Below are 20,746 nucleotides of genomic sequence, written 5' to 3'. Positions count from 1 at the left end.
AAGTCCGACTGTGCGACTCCACAGACAGCACCCCACCCGGCTCCCCTGTCTCTGGGATTCTCCAGGCAAGAACACTGGAGTGGGTTGCCATTTTCTTCTCCAATGCATGAAAGTGAAAAGTGAAAGTGAAGTCACTGAGTCGTATCCAACTCTCAGCGACCCCATGGACTGCAGCCTACCAGGCTCCTCTGTCCATAGGATTTTCCAGGCAAGAGTACTGGAGTGGGGTGCCATTGCCTTCTCCAGTGTATCGTTGCTAGTTGTTAGTAAAAACTTGGTGTAATTGAGATCTACGATTCACTGGGGTCTGTTTTGACAATTCAGCACATTTAGGTACCACTATCCACAAAGCAGATGAAAACGATAGCCTAATCTTTAAGGATAAGTTAAAAATACTGGAGACAATAATCAAAGCTTTGGAAGAGTTGCACATTTCAGAAACAGAAAATGCATAAATGATAGGATCAGGCAACAGAAAAAAAATAAACAAGAACTGAGACATTTGGAAATAAATTTTAAAATAAAAGAAAAACATTCAGAAAGATAGACTAAATTAAGGAGGGTATAACAGAAAATAGACACCATGGACAGCACAGTGAGGGGAATAAAGGATGGAAAGATAAAGAGTAAAAAAAAAGAATAGAAAGATTTAGAATAAAGCCTTAATTATAGAGTACAGTAAAGGATCCCCATTGTATGTATAAATGAGCTCCTGAAGAAGCAAACCAAAGCAATATAGCAAAAGTTACTCAAAGCTATAAATCAAGAGTCGAGAAGTAAAAGAAGATTTCAATCAATGTATTCAAAAAGACATACCGTGTACCTGGGATAAGTAACTTAAAATGGTCAACAAGGAGACCATTAAGAGGCTGTATCTTAATAAAACTTAATAAATATATCTTCATAAATACTACTGAAATTTAAGTCTATGAAAAAACAAACTTTATCTAAGCATTCAGATAAAAGTCCAAATCCCTAACAAAGGAAAGTAAGTCAGACTGCCACCCAACTTCTTGACAACAGCATTTCACACACAAAAAACTAAGAAGCAATTATTTAAAAGTTACTTAAGAAAAATGTGAGTAAGTATATCAGAATCTATACATAATTAAAGCAAAACTAGAGTTCTGAGAAAATTCTTTGCATTAATTACCTTTATTATGAAATGAAAATAAATGAGTTAAATATCAACTCAAAAAGCTAGAGAAAGAATTACAAGGTTAACTGACTGGAAGCAAAAGGAAGGTCTCAGTAAATCTAAAAATATAACTGAATTAGAAAGTAGAAAACCAGTAGAACTAATAAAAATAATAAAAGGAAAAGAATTGACAAAATGGGGAAACCACTAGCTGACCTAAGTTCTAAAAAAAGATAAATATACAAAATAAATTATAAGGTGGAAGTAACCATCAACCTAGAGAAAAAAATTTTCTAATTCATCAGAAACTACTTTGTCCACCTAAATGCAATAAATTTAAAAACCTTTTTGGAAAGCCATCCTTCCCTTGGAATCAGAGACTTTGGGCTCCTACCTCTAAAACAACTCTGCTTCAAACCCCAGGCTAGGATTCTTTTCCACTTATAACTCTTAAAGCTGAGCATTTTAAGAAGTCTTTCCTCAACCTTTTGGATACTACTTTCTCCAATATTTTGCCTACTTGTCTCATGCATTCCACATTTTCAACTAAGGAGATGGATGATTCAAATCTTTTACCTCCAGCTTTTAATCTCCATCTCTCTTCTGAGCTCCAACTTTCTGAAGGACACAGCCTTCAGTACCCTCCCTGTCCCTTAAGTCCAACACATATAAGGAAAACTTCATCAGATTTCTCCAACATCCTTTATTTTTCTGTCTTCTATCAACAGCATAGCCATCCTTTCAATTCCTAGGACCACATATGTTGAAACTTTCTTCATTCCCTGAACTTCCCACCACACCCATACTACATTAAGCTCTCCGTCAGGCTCTGCTCTCTTCAAAGGCTAAGAGGGACCAGGCACAGGCTCCACTTCACACAGTATTAAGTTTGTCCTATCAAACCTGGAGATGCAGAAGAAGCCACTTTCTTATCAGGGATTTGAGTAACCTTTCCTTATTATCATAACATGTCCATGGCATCATATTTTCCAATGATGAAGTCATGATGGATCTTAGAATCTGTGCCAGTGGAGAGTAGTCAATATTGCTGCTGTGTTTGTCTCCAGTCATGTCTGACTCTTTGTGACCCCATGGACGGTAGCCCATCAGGCTTCTCTGTTCATGGGATTCTCCAAGAAAGAAGACTGGAGTGGGTGTAGGCATTCCCTTCAGGTGAACTTCCCGACCCAGGAGTCAAACTAGGGTCTCCTGCATTGCAGGCAGATTCTTTACCATCTGAACCACCAGGGAAGCCCATGATATATAGCAGGTTAAGCAACTGATTCTCTGCCATGGCAAAAGACCAAAGAAAATACTGACAGTGAGCTTTTCATCTCTCTTGTGTTTGCTAAAATAAAAACACAGGTAAAATAATGAATAAGAATATAAAATGACTTAGAAGTGTCTCTTGAAGAATCACAAGAGAAATACGACCCTTAATCTTTGGATTAGGAGCCCATAGGGAGAAGTCAATAATACCAAAGAAGAGACTGGAACTCAATTATAGATCATAAGGGCATAGAACCATGACACTAATGATAAAAACAATTACAACTTTAAGAAATGGAAATAGGCATACTAACTTCACTTGCTTTGAAGTAAAATTCTAAATCCTTGGCCAGTCATAAAATTAAAAGCTGTAATCACAGAAAAATATCCTAGCAGTATTAATACCTTGTCATAAGTAATATTTCAAAACTGTGTAAATTGTGATTTACAATTGTGATCAAGCACAGAGACTTGACAAATCGCTGCTAAAACCACATGTTGCCCTCCTACCAGTCCCAAAGGACCAATATATGGAATGATCTTTTAGAGCTATCTATATTAGCATGCATTTTTAGGCAAGATAAATGTAAAATGAGTAGGGTTATGATGGCATGGAAATGTCAAGAATGAATCAGTTTGTAAATGTAAGTGTAAATCAGGGTTTGATTTTCCCCTTAGAATTCATAGTTGTTAGAAAGTAATAGAGGTACAACTGATACAACAGATAAATGAAGAATCATAAGCGGTTACTGTGGACAATTACAGGCCAACAAATAGGACAATCTGGAAGAAATGGATAAACTCCTAGAAGTATACAATGTACCAAAATTGAATCATGAAGAAATAGTAAATCTGAACAAATTAATTACTACTAAGGAGAATAAATCAGTAATCAAAAACATCTCAACAGAGCGATGGGACCACATGGCTTCACTGGTGAATTCTACCAAGCATTTAAAGATAGATTAATACCAAATTCTCACAAACTCTTTCAAAAAATATAAGAGGAGGGAATAATTCCAAATTCACTTTATAAGACCAGTTTCATTCTGGTACCAAAACCAAAGACACTCAAGAAAAGAAAATTATAGGCTAGATCTCTGATGAACAGAGATGCAAAAGTCCTCAACAAAATGTCAGCAAACCAAGTTCAACAACATATTAAAAGAATCATATACCATGATCAAGTGAGATTTATTCCAGGGATGCAAGAATGGTTCAACATACCCCACTTTAACAAAATGAAGGACACAAATTACATGATCATCTCAATAAATGCAGGAAAAGCTTTTGATAAAATTCAATATTCATTTATGATTAAAACTCTCAACAAAGTAGGTGCAGTATCTCAACATACTAAAGGCCATCTATGATAAGCCCACAGCTAACATCATACTCAGTGGTGAAAACGTGAAAGCTTTCCCTTTAAGATCAGCAATAAGAAAAGGATGCTTTCGTCACTTTTATACAAGGTAGTATTGGAAGTCCTTGCCAGAGCAATTAGGCAAGGAAAAGAAATAAAAAGTATTCAAATCAGGAAGGAAGAAGTAAAACTAACACTATTTTCAGATTACATGATAATCCCCAAGAATACGGGAGTGGGTAGCCATTCCCTTCTCCAGGGGATCTTTCTGAACCAAGGATCGAACCCAGATCTCCCACACTGTAGGCAGATTCTTTACCATGTGAGCCACCAGGGAAGCCTGATATTATATTTAGAAAACCCTAAAGACCAAAAAACTGTTAGAATAAATGAATTCTGTAAAGTTGCAATCTTCAAACTCAATATATCAGTTGAGCTTCTATGTTGACCTAAACTATTTAGAAAGAGATACTAAGAAAATAATCCCATTTATAACTGCAACAAAAGCAATAAAATATCTATGACTAAATTTAGCCAAGGAAGTGAAGGACTGGAAATTATGACATTGATGAATAAAACTAAAGATGACACAAATAAGTTGAAGCATATCCATGCTCATGGATTGGAAGAATTAATACTGTTAAAATGTCCATAATACCTAAAGCAATCCACAGATGCAATGAAATCCCTATAAAAGTTCCAATGGCATTTTTCACAGAAAGAGAACAAATAGTCCAAAAATTTGTATTAAACCACAAAAAATCCCAAGCAGCCAAAACAATCTTGAGAAAGAACAAAGTTGGAGGCATCATGTTTCCTGATTTAAAAGTATACTATAAACCCATAGCAACCAAGATAGTATGATACTGGCATAAAAACAGATACATAGATCAAGGGAACAGAATAGACAGTGCAGAAATAAACCCACACGTATGCGGTCAATTAATTTGACAAAGGAGCTGACAATATACAATAGGGAAAGGACACTCTTTAATCAATGGTGTTAAGAAAACTGAACAACCACATGCTAAAGAATTAAACTGGACCACTATCTTATACCATACACAAAAATTAATTCAAAATGGATTAAAGACTTGAACATAAGACCTGAAAGTACAAGCATAGGTGGTAAGCGCCTTGATGTTGGTCTAGGCAATATATATATATATATTTTTTGACAACCAGAGCAAAGGCAGGAAAACGAAACTGAACAAGAGAGACTAGGCCAACCTAAAAAGCTCTTATACAGCAATGAAAACCATTAACAAAATGAAAAAGCAACCTACCAAACAGCAAAAATATTTGCATATCACGTATCTGATATGGAGTTAATATCCAAAATGTGTAAACAACTCATACGACTCAATAGCAAAAAAATCTGATTAAAAAATAGGCAGAAGATCTAAATAGACATTTTCTCAAAGAAGGTATGCCAACGGCCAACAAGTGTATGAAAAGGTGCTCAAACACCATGAACCATCAGGGAAATACAAATCAAAACCTGGAGCTATTATCTCACACCTGTCAGAAAGGCTAGTATCAAAAAGAGAAGAAATAACAAGTGCCGGTGAGGTTGTGGAGAAAAGAGAACCCTTTTGTGCACTGTTAGTGAGAATGTAAATTGGTACAGCCACTGTGGAACACAGGATGGAGTTTCCTCGAAAATTTAAACATGGAACTACCATATGATCAACAAATTCCTCTTCTGGGCATTTATCCAAAGAAAATGAAAACACTACTTTGAAAAGATATCTGCACCTCCATGTTCATTGTAGCATTATTTACAATAGCCAAAATACAGAAATAACCTAAGTGTCCAACAATGGATGAACAGATACAAAAAAAAAGTATATGTGTGCATATATATATATATATATATATATATATATAAAGAAAAATTATTTAGCCACAAAAAGGAGGAAATCCAATTCCACCGTTTGTGATAACATGGATGGACTTTGAGGACATTATGCTAAATGAAATAAGTCAGACAGTGAAAGACATATCACAGTGGAATCTTTTTTAAAAAAAAATAAACATTCACCAAGCTCAACAATACAGAGAACAAATTGGTATTTGCCAGAAGTAGGGAGTGGGCAAATTGAATGAAGACAGTCAAAAGGTACAAACTTTTAGTTATAAGATAAATAAGTTCTGGGGATGGTAATGTACAGCATTCCATCCCTGAGCTTCCTTGATGGTTCAGATGTTAAAGAATCCGCCTGCAATGTGGAAGACCTGGGTTCCATCCCTCGGTTGGAAAGATTCCCTGAAGGAGGGCATGGCAACCCACTCCAGTATTCTTCCCTGGAGAATCTCCGGGACAGAAGAGCCTGGTGGGCTACAGTCCATGGGGTCGCAAAGAGTCAGACACGACTGAGTGACTAAGCATAGCGATGTACAGCATGGTGACTATAGTTAATAAAACTTTATTGTATTGAAAGTTGGTAAGAGAGTAGAACTTAAAATTGCTCATTATAGGAAAAAAATTGTAACTATTTGTGGTGATGGAATGTTAACTGGACTTATTATGGTGAACATTTTATAATATATACATATATCAAATCATGTGTTGTATGCATATGCTGTACAATGCAATGTCATGTCACTTATATCTCATGAGAAAGTGATGAAGGAGGATAAACTAGACAGGGATGATGTGGGATGTGGTGGAGGTTTGCTTACAATGTCTTGCTTTTGCTTGTATTCATTTGTACACCAATATTACTCCTCCACTAGACAGTGAGTTCCCTGAGGCCAGATCTGCCTCTTACACATTTTTTCTATACCCTCCAGTATCAGACAGAACCCTAGAGACACAGTCAAACTCAACAAGTATCTATTGAGTTGACTTAAACTGACTCCTAACTAACAGAGTTGAAGCTGTGTTATCTCCTTTTGACACTGGATTTTAACTGCATTCATTCAAACAAATGAGGATCTTTCCAATGCCAGCTATAGAAAGGCAGCTGAGATTAAAACAGATATGATAGGGAGATTACATGATTACCTCTATGGAGCATGTGTGACTTAAATAACATCAAGATATTTTAGAATTAAACTGTCAAAAACATTATGCTGATTACATTTTAGATCAATTAGCAATGTTTAATTGTTAACAACATATGGCAAATACAAAAACAATGTGGTAGGTAAACACGTAAGAAAAGTCAAAGCAAGCCTCTTACACAGGATTCTTTGGTTGGAATTATGCCTTTTCCTCTGGAGCAATTTTATATTAAATGGATATTTACCCTTTATAGGTTTATTCCTCTTGAAGAGTTAAAAGACTTGCGGCTTAGCAGGCATATAACACTGTTCTGTTCAACTGCTTTTATTTTTAAGGAGCAATCATGATTTGAATAGTCTGGTTTTCACCTTTCTCCAGTAGAACCCCTACTTGTGCTTTCATGATTGAAGGTCTTGTTGGCCAAACTGATTTTTTCTAAAACTCCAATATGTATGTGCGTTGAATATTTTTATTGAGATATAACTCACATATCACATAATTGACCCACTTAAAGTATATAATGCAACTGAGATTTAATCCAATAGGTATTTTGATTCCTTTCTAATTTCTCTCTTCTTTTGGCCTCCATTTTTCTCTCTGCAGTTTATAGTTTCATATTTCCAGAGTTTGTCAAAATGCTACACCAAAGACTTTTACAAGTCAACCTGGCATCTGCTGTTGAGTAAAGGAAGGATTCATAACTGGAAAGAACCAATGGATACAGAGCCAGAATATAAACTGGTAAAACCCCTTGCTCCCCGTATTCTCATATCATGAATAAACTACAGTATAAAAGATACCCCAACACACTACTGTACAGATTAAAGAAGTTACATAAATGTTGGCTTCCCTTCTTTCTTCATCCAATTCTACAAGGTAGAGCAAAAGAAATAAATAAAAATTTATGAACTAAGTCCTTGAGATCTGAGTGGGCCAAACAGGTATGCAAACCACTGCACACCTGGAAAGTTATGAGGGAATCCAGCAAAGCCACTGGAGTAACCAAAACTCTAACCCAGGACTCACTTTGCTGGTAAGTCGACCACTCCGCCATCCCCACCCACTTGCTGCCTCTGCTACTACAACATCCCCCTTCAGTAGGGGACACATTTTTCAGAGAAGAGAAATCTTAAAACAGGAGTACAAAGGGAGGTCCTCCTCTTTATACCCAAGAAACCTTTAAACAAATTTCATTCTGAATTTATCAGCTGATTCCAGAACTTTCTTTTTTCACTCTTCCAAGTTAAAAAAAAAAAAAATCTGCAAAGAATTTACATCAAGTTTTACACAGGAAAAAATTTTAAAAGGCCAAAAAAACAAAAAAAAAAGTCCAGTAAAAGCATTGCTGGAAGCACTGTTTCATTCGCATGTTTCTATCTGCATGCTTTGTTTTCTGAAATATTGACAATAAATAACTCGAGCATGTTCTTGCTTCTAGAAAATGACTTGTTTTTCTATTTAAAATGAATTTATGGTCTGAAAACAGTCAGCTATTTAGTAGAAGAAGCAAAATATCCTCTCCCAGGGCAGCAACCTGTTTTTCTCTTAAGGAAGAGAACTTATTCTGATTCCATGCCTAAAGTCAAAGAACTTTCTGTTGTCCAATATTATTTCCTACAGGCAGAGCCTCTTGATGCAGGAGTGATGGAAAGAGTCAGATCAACAACCTTCTGGCCAGACACTTGGTAGAGAGAATATTCTGCTTGTCGGATTAAACTCTGCTTTTTAAATGGATGAATAGGTTTTTTTTTTTTTTTTTTTTCCCTGAGAGTGAATAGGAATTGAAAAAGAGTGCTTTGGCCTCCCTGAGAAATCCACAAATATTTCTCAGAATTTGTTAGCATGGAAGGCACCAGCAAAACAGAATTAGACAGTGCTCTGCAAACTGGATGGTCTTATTGAGCTGGCAATCCACATTGTTGCCTCTAACATCACATCTGTCTTCTAGCGATAGTAAACTTTACTCCTGCAAAAACAAAGAGATCCCACAAGGAATGACATATCTTGAAGCTTCTGCTTCTGTTTTTGGTCTCTATTTTTCCAGGTTGAGCGCTCAAACAGGGCTCAATGAGGAGGCGCATTCCTAGTTGACACAGAGGACATATTTTGTGTTTTCTGGTGCCAAAACACACCAAAGGATTAGGTGCTAGAATGGAAAATGAGTTTTCTCCATTTCCTGATGACTTTCACAGGCGTTCTTATTATCTTTAACTCTCCTCTTGTAAAACACACATACACACACACACACACACAAAGAGAGAGATTACTGGGTTCTCTATTAATACCTTATAATAAGCTTTATTTCTTAGTTTTCACAGAAAGAGATGACTGCATTAAGTGTTTGGAACTCACTCCTGCAGGCTATGGGGGAAGAACTGGAAATTGTGGGTAGGCTAAGCATGGCAAGGATAAAATTAGCCTTCGAGCATATGACTACCAGGAAAGTTACAACTACCAGAATCAAGATATCATGGCCTGTCATCAGGAAGTAAATCAAGCAATAACTCTTTTTAAATGGTGCAAGATAGGAAATATGCCCTCTGCTCACAAACATGAGATGACAACCCAGCAGATTTTTATATTCCTATAATCACTAAACCTCACTTACCAGTGCTAACACTTGAGTAATTACAAGGAAAGACTGGGGTACATTTTATCCTCTTGATAGCCTTGGAAAGCACAAATGCCTGTATTTGCAAAGAAGGTCTGAGAAAACAGAACATCAATATGATCTATTGCAGATAAATCCCTGTCTCCAGTTAGCAACATTGGTAATCCAAGGGTGACAGGACTCCTTAGGACTTCTGGCTTTCACTTGTCCCTGTGCCTATGAAGATGTAAGCACCCAAGGGAGACTGACTTTGCAAAGGTGGTATCACCAAGCTTGAGATAAAACAAAAATGATGCAGCTAATTGCAAATAGAACTACCTTATGACCCAGCAATCCCACTGCTGGGCATACACACCGAGGAAACCAGAATTGAAAGAGACACATATACCCCAATGTTCATCGCAGCACTGTTTATAATAGCCAGGACATGGAAACAACCTAGATGTCCATCAGCAGATGAATGGATAAGAAAGCTGTGGTACATATACACAATGGAGTATTACTCAGCTGTTAAAAAGAATTCATTTGAATCAGTCCTGATGAGATGGATGAAACTGGAGCCGATTATACAGAGTGAAGTAAGCCAGAAAGAAAAACACCAATACAGTATACTAACACATATATATGGAATTTAGAAAGATGGCAATGACAACCCTGTATGCAAGACAGGAAAAAAGACACAGATGTGTATAACGGACTTTTGGACTCAGAGGAAGAGGGAGAGGGTGGGATGATTTGGGAGAATGGCATTCTAACATGTATACTATCATGTAAGAATCAAATCGCCAGTCTATGTCTGACGCAGGATACAGCATGCTTGGGGCTGGTGCATGGGGATGACCCAGAGAGATGTTATGGGGAGGGAGGTGGGAGGGGGGTTCATGTTTGGGAACGCATGTAAGAATTAAAGATTTTAAAATTAAATAAATAAATAAATAAATAAATAATTAAAAAAATAAAATAAAATTGATGTCAAAAAAAAAAAAATGATGCAGCTAACACTCATCTTAGCTGAAACTCCAGTACTTTGGCCACCTCATGCGAAGAGTTGTCTCATTGGAAAAGACTATGATGCTGGGAGGGATTGGGGTCAGGAGGAAAAGGGGACGACAGAGGATGAGATGGCTGGATGGCATCACTGACTCGATGGACGTGAGTCTGAGTGAACTTCGGGAGTTGGTGATGGACAGGGAGGCCTGGCGTGCTGCAATTCATGGGGTCGCAGAGTCGGACACGACTGAGCAACAGAACTGAACTGAACTGAACTGAACACTCATCTTTCGCTTACCAGCTCTCGAACACTTGGTTTTGAAACTCATGGATTTCTACAGCTTGTTACCAAAAAGTGTTTACAATGTGAGAAAGGACTGGAAAAGGGCAAAAGGGAGATCAGGATGACAGGCTAATCAGAGAGCTGAATGTTATCAGAGGGGTTGGGAGCCTGCAAGTCGAAAACATAAACAGTGTTCTCAGCTTTCACTCAAAAGCCATCTTCCAGATGTATAAAATTTCAAGTGAGTTACTGGTCACAATATTGTTTACTGTTATGACTATATCAATGTCATTGAAAGAAGTTATCTTCTAATACCAAGAGAGTAATTTAATAATATTGAAATTTTTTTTCATATTTAGGTACATGATAATAGAAAAGTATAGAAAATTTTATACTATAGGCCATAATTTTTAACATATTTAGTATTAATTATTTATATAACTCATGAGGCTTCCCAGGGGTTGGCACAGTGGTAAAGAATCCACCTGCTGATGTAGAAAACACAGGAGACATAGATCAATCCCTGGGTCAGGAAGATCTCCTGGAGTAGGAACTGACAACCTGCACGGTGTTCTTGCCTGGAGAGTTCCATGGGCAGAGGAGCCTGGTGGGCTACAGTCCATGGGGTCTCAAAGAGTCTCAGTCACAACTGAGCAACTGAGCACATGTGCACATTTAATTTATATTTACTTATATATTTTTCTAATCACTAACATATATGTAAATGTATGTAGATCTTGAGGATTTTACTCGATAGTGGTGGAAGAAAAGTAGGATCCTTTGTTTATCCTCATTCAGAATTTAACAGGTCTGTGGAATCAAAGCAGAAATGTAAGCATGAACCAAGTGCATTTAGTCATTTGAAAAATCCTCTCAAAACATATGTATCTTAATTTCTTCCAAGTCTAGGAGGGACTAAGCCAGGAATTGTTGAGTAGCTTTGAACAAGAACGGTCGAAATGACCATCAGAAGATGTGGTTTCTCCTGACCCTGACATGAGCCACCCTAGGGACCTTGGCCAGTGAAATTAACAAATACTTATTGGGGATCATGAAGACTTTGTTCACTGGAGGGAGCAAAAAAGACAGACAAGATCTGGTTCCTGCCCACAAGAAGTTCATGACCTTGAAGAGAAGTTAAGACATATGATCATAACTTACAGGCAGAAGGAGAAGAGGAGAAGAAACCAAACCTAGTGAGAACTTAAGACAAAGGAAAGGCTACTTTCTGGCTGAAGAGGAGAGACTCTAAAGGAAGGTTTTTCCAGAATAGTGGCAACTAAAGAGAGCCTTAAAGAAGGTCCCAAGATTCTGGCAATTCTAAAGACCCAGGGCCTTTCAGAAGCAGTGGAAAAAAATCCTTGAAGAGTGAAGTTAAGTTTGTGGCTCTCAGGCTGAAGTCAGGGTCCAGGTGTTTTCAGCCTAGACAAGAGCTCACCTGGCTCACTTAATCCCCAGAACTCCTTTTTGGACTCACAGTCAATGGCTTTCCCCATGACATCATTGGCCCGGCTCTGCAGATGTTCGTGTCTGTGACACTTGCAACAGGGATTCGTGATTACCAAGATAAAAAGTCTAGAGAGTACTTTCTAAAGAAGAGAGAAAGCCAATGAAAGCTGAGTCAGGAAGCATCAGGATCACAGCTGTGCCTTACAAAGAAGTATCTGGCAGCCCTCTGGGAAGAGACTTTAAGGAAGACGGCTGATGGCTGAGAAAGAGACGTAGTAGTGGCCAGGCCACACTTTAGGGAGGGCTGATGTGGACCTGTGCTAGGGGAGGCCTGGAGACAAAGGGGAGTGTGGATTTCAGAAACAGACAAGGAAAGACTTGACAATTAACTGGATAACCTGATGGGGGTTGGGGGAGTGGAATCCATGGTTAATTTGAACTTGACAACTTCAGTGTCTAGGTTAATGTTGATGCCACTAATAGCAATAAAGAAAAGGAACAAACTTGATGAGGAAGATTCAAGGAGAGTTCTTGTGAGTCTGAAGAGTTTAAAGGATATTGCAATAGGAAAATCTAGAGTAGTGGTTCTCAACCAGGGACAATTCGGTGCCTCCTCTCCTGCCACACACAGGGGACATTTAGAAATGTCTAGATGGGCTTCCCAGGTGCCCGAGTGGTGAAGAAGCTGCCTGCCAATGCAGGAGGCCTAAGAGACAAGGGTTCAGTCCCTGGGTTGGGAAGAGCTCTCGAAGAAGGAAACAAAAACCCACTCCAGTATGCTTGCCTGGGAAATCACATGGACAGAGGAGCCTGGTAGGCTATGGTCCATGGGGTCCAAAGAGTCAGACACGACTGAGCAACTTAGCACGCATGCAGAGACATTTGGGGTTGTTATCTCCAGGGAAAGGAATGCTGCTATGAGAGCACCTGGTAGGTCAAGTCCAGGGATGCTCCTAAACATCCTAAAACACACAGGATAGTTCCCCATAAGAGAGAACAATCTAACCAAAAATGTCAATAGTGCAAAAGCTGAGAAATCCTGGTCTAGAGGTGGTAGGAACTGCATGTCTGGAATATGGGAAAGTAGGAGTTGAGAGAGATTAAAACTCTTAGTCACTCACACTGTAATGAGAGACAGGGGAGAAAATTAACCACAGTGAGAATATGCAGAAAAGAGAGATAAGCAGGTGCATGATAAAACTAGGCAATATCACTTCATGGCAAAGTGAGTTCACTGGGATGAAGTGATGTCAAAAACCCTTTCACATCTAAAACGCAACCATTGATGATTGCTTTCAGGAAGTGTGTACCCAAGAAGATAAACATGGACTAGGCAGTCATCATGAAATCATGAGGCAGATCAATTCAGTCATGAATGTCCCCCAAATCCTCAACCTTCAAGATACCTTCCAGTCTATAGTGGGGAAACATTATACGCGGTCTGTCATTTTCATTTGCAAATTTTTTATGATTCAGTCACAGAACCACATGACTGTAACAGGTGGAAAAAAAAACTTTTTTAAGAGTAGAAGAAGAAGGAGGAAGAGGAGGAGGGAGAAAAGAAGGAAGAGAGAGGTGAAAAAATAAGGTAAGAGGAGAGCAAAGGAAGAAGGAGAAAGGAAGTGAAAGGGAAACTTGACAAGAGAAGAGAAGGGGAAGGAAAGAAAAGGAAGACAGGAGAAGTGAGAAGCACTGCAGAGACATCCTTTAAGGAAGACAGACACGTGAGGGGCTCTACGGAACAAGACCAGTGGCCATCCTCAATCATTCCAAGAAATTATGATATGGGATTATATTCCATGGAAAGAGAGAGTTGCTTCTTGAATAGCACCATCACTGTTTTTCAAATGCTATAATAATACAAAATGATGACATGGTAACCAATACTTCTGCAGTTCTCCAGAGTTAAATCAATGTTGCCAGAAGTCTGCTCCAGGGGGTTTGGCAGGTATAAGGAAGGAAGCCGGAGCATGACAGGAGATGGGAGGCAGTCTGGTGCTCCGAAAGGAAGAAAAGCGCAGAGATGCATTGAGAGCAACCTGGCGACCTTGGACTGCTGAGCAGAGGCACACAAAGTCGGCAAGAAACTTTAGAAAATGGCTCTTTCCCATTCACATGTTTATGGCATCCATAAAGACAAGGTATACCAGGAAAGAAAAGGTCACAGCAGCAGACCAAAGACGGCATCATTGATGAGGAGAGAATGTGAAGAACACGTGCTCAGGGCAGGAGGCACTGCATTATGCCAGAGCCAGACAGATCCTAAATTCCAATCCTGGCTCCCCCATCAGCTCGTTCCATGCTTCCCCAAGTAGCAGAATGTGTCTGAAACTTAGCTTCCTTTCTGGTAAAACGGGAGTGATAAGGCTTCCCAGGAGCGCCGTGATGATTAAATGAGATCATGTATGTAAAGCCTTCAGCACGGCAGTTGGTGCTGGGTAGGAACTCTGTCAGGGGTAGCTGCTGTTAAGTAATGTCTAAATCCAATTACTCTAAGTAATGACTGAGGAAGAACAATAGGACTCACATTCCGAGTCAACCCAAATAGAACACATGAAACAAGGTAGCACATTTGAAAACTGAATTCTCCGTTTTCACAAATAAGCAAGTTAACTTTTATGAATTCATAAGCCTGGAAGTGGCCTTTGGAACTATGATCAAATTTCCTCATTTAATGATGGAAAAATTGGAAGAGGAAATGAAAAGACTATTGTGGTTTGGATGTACGTGAACCAAAAAAAGATTTTAATTACAGGAAAGTTACTCATGATTTTTTTATATAACACAAGGTGAAGATGGAGTTAGAAAATTACAGTTTATAATGTTATGCGCATGCATGCTAAGTCACTTCAGTCATGTCTGACTCTGTGCAACCCTATGGACTGCAGCCTACCAGGCTCGTCTGTCCATGGGATTCTCCAGGCAAGAATACTGGAGTGGGTTGCCATGCCCTCATCCAGGGGATCTTCCCAACCCAGGGATTGAACTCATATCTGTTAGGCCTTCTGCACTTGTAGGCGGGTTCTTTACCACTAGCACCCCCTGAGAAGCCCTCATAATGTTATAAATACAAGCAAATACATGTGTATACATAAATCCATATATGTATACTAGAAACACATATACAATATCCATACATCTATGTTAGAAATGATAGAGCTAACCTGCAGAGACATCAGGCAGACAGTTAACCTTAGCTATCTGTGAACTCAATTACCCTACCTCACTGGAATTCACCCATTTGTAAACATATCTGATAAAGTTCTTGGAAGTTTCATGGAATGCTGAATAAACAAGCTTCAGTATAAAACTGGTGATTCTCAGGGATGTACTTTCCCCAAGCTACAACTAGGTCACTCACCTGTCCAGGAGAAGGTTGGGAGCAAATAGGAGCTTCCCTGGATGCTCCATGGAGCGCCAGACAAGACCAATCATGAGGATCTCTAGCCAGGCACATTCCAAAAGGTGGACTTGATCGTGGAGGGCCAGATCCACAAATCCTGAAACGGGACAAGAAAACCTCTCTGACTCAAATGAAAATGAATTGCTGGTGAAATGAACGCAACCAGGGATTTGAATGGTTAGGGTCTATTTTTTATAAGATGTTAAAACATAAACTAGAAGCACACTTAAGAAAATCAAACAACTATTTTTAAGCCTTGTATATCAATGAATATTAATGTGGCATTTTCTTAGTGTCACCTTTACAAAACTGTACTAACTTATGTAACCCACTTAGCTTTCTATAAAGTTCTGAACTTAAACGGTATTTACAGGTGTATGCTTTTTACTTAGGCATTTCTAATAGCCTTATATGATTATTATACTTCATTTCTGTTTCAGTTGAAGATATTTAGGTGTAAGAAATTTAAATTACTTGCATTAAACCAAATAGGTATTGAAGAACAGGCAGGACCAAAGTCACCCAAATTCTACTTCTTTGCTGCATCACTAAGTCATGCGCTTTTTTTCACACCATGTAAAAGAAAGACTAATAAAATAGCACATGTACATAAATCACTTGGGACAGAAAGAATCAGATGAAAAAAAAAGTGACATTCTGATTTCTTGTTTTCTAATGGCTTATTGAGAGAGTAAAGCTTTTTCCGATCATCACTGACAATACGGTGGATGCCTACTAATAATGAGAAAGAGGAGGAGGAGAAGGAGAAGAGGGAGAAAGAGGAGGAAGATTAATTCACTGAACCTCCACTATGGGTTAGAAGCAATGCTAAGTACCACCATGCCAATTTTTAAAAGTATTTACTCATACAATAATTTCTAGAGAGAGGAACCCACGGGGATACCATTTTACAGATAGGAAACAAACGTTCAGAGAGTTTAGATACCTGTTGAGGTCAGAGACAGCAACAGAGTCTCCAGAACCTATGCCCTTGACCACAAGTGCCACCACTTCTTGTGAGCTGCAATTGATTACAGACTTTGGATCAAGTGGCTAAATAAAGCTAACCACGCACATTAAGACATGCCAGAGTGAGTGACCAGGGCATTGCATAAACGAGATGTCCATAAAGTCTGCTGTTTTCCAAATCAGTTCCCTATGCTTTTGCCCGGGGACATCCCATCACATTTCTTTCCTCTCCCTCTCTGCCCTCAGCTCTTTTGTTCTCTCTCATCCATGAGACTGGGTCTAGGATTTCCATTTTTCTTTGTCTTCTTTATTTCTTTCTCACTAATATTATACTTCTATTAGTTATCTATGCTTGTATTTACTAAAAAGCCAAAATGTAAGCTCCTTTTCCTTAAGCAGCAGTATTGATGTTTTGCCTACTGAATGTTTCCTCTTGGGAATGTTGGTTAAAACAATCAACACTAAACAATTAACTCACCATTTCTTTCATACTTAAGTGTTCTCTTTCATGAAATCCGTACCACTAAATAGATGACAATCCATAAAGAAAAACCCAAACTAGAGAAAGACCCTCTAGCCACTATTCCATAACCAAGCCTCATAAATTTTATCTTTCAAATAATGATAAAATTATTTTTCTCCAATATATATGTCCACCACTACTCTATCTATTTAATTCCCAAGAGGCTCTCACCTTTTTGACAAACTTCTTTAACTCAGCATAATTGTTTTGAGACTTACCTATGTTGTTGAATAGAGAAACACTGTAGTTGACTCTTTTCATTGCTGAATATTTCATTGTATGGATATGGGCAATCAATAAATACAATTTTGTTATCTTTTCATTGGATATTCAGTTTGTTTACTCTGTGCTATTACAAATAAAATTGCCATGAGCAATCTATGCACAATTTTTTTGTATGAACGTATGCTTTCATTTCTCCTGGGTAAATATTAAATGTACTATGATTGGAGTATATAGAAGGCATGGGATAGGTATATGTTTAACTTTTTAAGAAACTCTTAAACTGTTTTCAAAAGTGATTGTTCCATTTACTACTAGGGCTGCCTGGGAAGCCTCCCCGCTGCCCCCCTCCCCCTGTCCCCCAGTCAATAGCAATAGATGAGAGTAAGTTACTCCACCTCTTTAGCCAGTAATTGATATGGGCAGTCTTTTTCATTTTAGTCATTCTAGTAGACATACAGGGGAGAAGGCAATGGCACCCCACTCCAGTACTCTTGCCCATGGGAAAATCCCATGGACAGAGGAGCCTGGTAGGCTGCAGTCCATAGGGTCGCTAAGGGTCGGACATGACTGAGCGACTTCACTTTCATTTTTCACTTGCATGCATTGGAGAAGGAAATGGCAACCCACTCCAGTGTTCTTGCCTGGAGAATCCCAGGGATAAGGGAGCCTGGTGGGCTGCTGTCTATGGGGTCGCACAGAGCCAGACACGACTGAAGCGACTTAGCAGTAACAGCAGCAGTAGATTTAGAGGTTTCACACTGGCACTATGATTTGAATTAGCATTTCCCTAAAAATTAATGATATTGCGCATCTTTCCATGTGCTTCTAACAGGTCGTTATCTTATACTATATTCACATTAATTATGCATGTATCTGTAAATTCTGCTAGACTATGTACTCATTAGAAACACAAAATGCATGATTCTATCAAATTATGCCTTTTTAAAGTCTCAGTTTATTACTCCTTCTGCTACATCATTCAGCCACGCCAACAGTGTAGCATTTACCAGAGAGAGTCTTCTCCCTGGAAAGAGTGGGTTTCACTCATTTATGACTTGTAACCAGAGAGAATATGGGCATCTCTTGTTCATAAGAAAAATTAAAGGATTAAAAAACTGTGACTGGGTTTTAGGACTTTGGGGAACAAACCCTACACCCTGCAATCTTGCACCCATAGTGTGCACTGGGTCAAAATGGACTAGCCTTGCTAGGAAGAAGCACTGTCTGTGGCAGCAAGGAATGCTTCTTTTTATCAGTAGCCAACATTTAATGGGATAAACAAACTCTAGTGAGCAGTGCTTAAAAGGAAAGCTCACACAGAAGTTTTAATTCTTTGAAAGTTCACCCCAATCTTCTGGGTAAATTCTCGGAGTAGTCTTTTTTCTTTTTTTTTTAATTGAAGGATAATCCCTTTACAGAATTTTTTCTGTCAAACCTCAATATGAATCAGGCATAGGTATACCTATATCCCGTCCCTTTTGAACCTCCCTCCCACCTCCCTCCCCATCCCACCCCTCTAGGTTGATACAGAGCCCCTGTTTGAGTTTCCTGAGCAATACAGCAAATTCCCACTGGCTATCTAGTTTACATTAAAAAAAAAAAAATTACCCGGTAAATCCAACTCACTTTCAGAAATGTTAACATTCAAAAGGTATTTTCTCTTTTCTCATGACATTCCCTAATTGATGTGGGGAAAAAATAATCATGTGATAATGTCACCCATAATGAAACCCAACCCATGTTATTCTAAACCCTCCATGAGCCCCCAGTAATCACACAGGATGAGATTTAGGGGCCATCTCACGAGAGAATAGTAGCCATTGAATCACTCAAGTTTGGGAAACCAAAGGAGCACTTTCTGGTATCCAACCTTACAGATTAAACTGAACCATACTTTCTAATTCTCACATCAAAACTTCAGCGCTATTTAAGTCAGACAGTTTTAGTGGCCTTTGGGGAGCCTCAGAAGCTCGCCATAACCATTTGTACCACAGAGGTCTGGTGATTATGAAATCTGTCTGAAGTATGTCTGCTAGTAATAGTGTCCAGCCTGAATCCAGCAGAATTGCTGGGTCCTTCTGTTGAAATGATGTAGATCTCTCAAAAAGAAATAGTTGATTTAATTATCTTTCGCAGCTGTGCATATTGCCTGCAGACAAGGGTTACTGTCTCTTACAAAGGATCCTCTGCAAGTTCCTGGGGAAGGGTTGCAGGAAGTGTGCAAAGACTGTCAATTAACCTTCCCAAAGAACGTGAGGGATTCCAAAGAGGGTTACTGGATGGAGTAACTGCTGGAATATACTGACCTCAATATTATTTTAACCACACAGAAGCTAAATGTCCTTTTGGTGTAGAATAAATGTCCTTGAGTACTCAAAATTCATATCCAGTGAAAAAAAATAATGTAATAAATGCCACACAAAATTGTACTGGGCCAACTATTTGCAGAGTATATCATGAGAAATGCTGGACTGGAAGAAACACAAGCTGGAATCAAGATTGCCGGGAGAAATATCAATCACCTCAGATATGCAGATGACACCACCCTTATGGCAGAAAGGGAAGAGGAACTGAAAAGGCTCTTGATGAAAGTGAAAGAGGAGAGTGAAAAGGTTGGCCTAAAGCTCAACATTCAGAAAATGAAATCATGGCATCCGGTCCCATCACTTCACAGGAAATAGATGGGGAAACAGTGGAAACAGTGTCAGACTTTATTTTTGGGGGATCCAAAATCACTGCAGATGGTGATTGCAGCCATGAAATTAAAAGACACTTACTCCTTGGAAGAAAAGTTATGACCAATCTAGATAGCATATTCAAAAGCAGAGACATTACTCTGCCGACTAAGGTCCGTCTAGTCAAGGCTATGGTTTTTCCAGTAGTCATGTATGGATGTGAGAGTTGGACTGTGAAGAAGGCTGAGCGCCGAAGAATTGATGCTTTTGAATTGCGGTGTTGGAGAAGACTCGAGAGTCCCTTGGACTGCAAGGAGATCCAACCAGTCCATTCTGAAGGAGATCAGCCCTGGGATTTCTTTGGAAGGAATGATGCTAAAGCTGAAACTCCAGTACTTTGGCCACCTCATGTGAAGAGTTGACTCATTGGAAAAGACTTTGATGCTAGGAGGGATTGGGGGCAGGAGGAGAAGGGGACGACAGAGGATGAGATGGCTGGATGGTATCACTGACTTGATGGACGTGAATCTGAGTGAACTCCAGGAGTTGGTGATGGACAGGGAGGACTGGCGTGCTGCAATTCAGGGGGTCGCAAAGAGTCGGACATGACTGAGCAACTGAACTGAACTGATCTTATCTAAAGGGGCTTCCCAGGTAGCTCAGGGGTAAAGAATCTGCCTGGCAAGGCAGGAAATGCAGGTTCAGTTCCTGGGTTGGAAAAGACCCCCTGGGAAAGGAAATGGAAACCCACTCCAGTATTCTTGTCTGGGAAATCCCATGGACAGAAGAGCCTGGTGGGCTCTAGTCCATCGGGTCTCAAAAGAGTTGAACATGACTC

At 39.1% G+C, this 20,746-nt stretch overlaps 1 protein-coding gene across 6 annotated transcripts in view; it reads right to left on the bottom strand.

Annotated features, from left to right (window-relative positions):
• Positions 1–20,746, bottom strand: part of ESR1 (estrogen receptor 1) — a 399,407-nt gene that overhangs the window by 61,017 nt on the left and 317,644 nt on the right. For all 6 annotated transcript variants that reach the window (XM_018053364.1, XM_018053368.1, XM_018053367.1 and 3 more), the window contains one exon: positions 15,475–15,613. In XM_018053364.1, coding sequence (XP_017908853.1) covers positions 15,475–15,613 — 139 coding nt within the window. The remainder of the gene's footprint in view (positions 1–15,474; positions 15,614–20,746) is intronic.

The sequence above is a fragment of the Capra hircus genome, chromosome 9 (genome assembly GCF_001704415.2).
Source record: "Capra hircus breed San Clemente chromosome 9, ASM170441v1, whole genome shotgun sequence".
NCBI classification, from domain to species: domain Eukaryota; kingdom Metazoa; phylum Chordata; class Mammalia; order Artiodactyla; family Bovidae; genus Capra; species Capra hircus.
The sequence above is the reverse complement of the archived record's forward strand: the minus strand, read 5'-3'. Positions and strand labels throughout refer to the sequence as shown.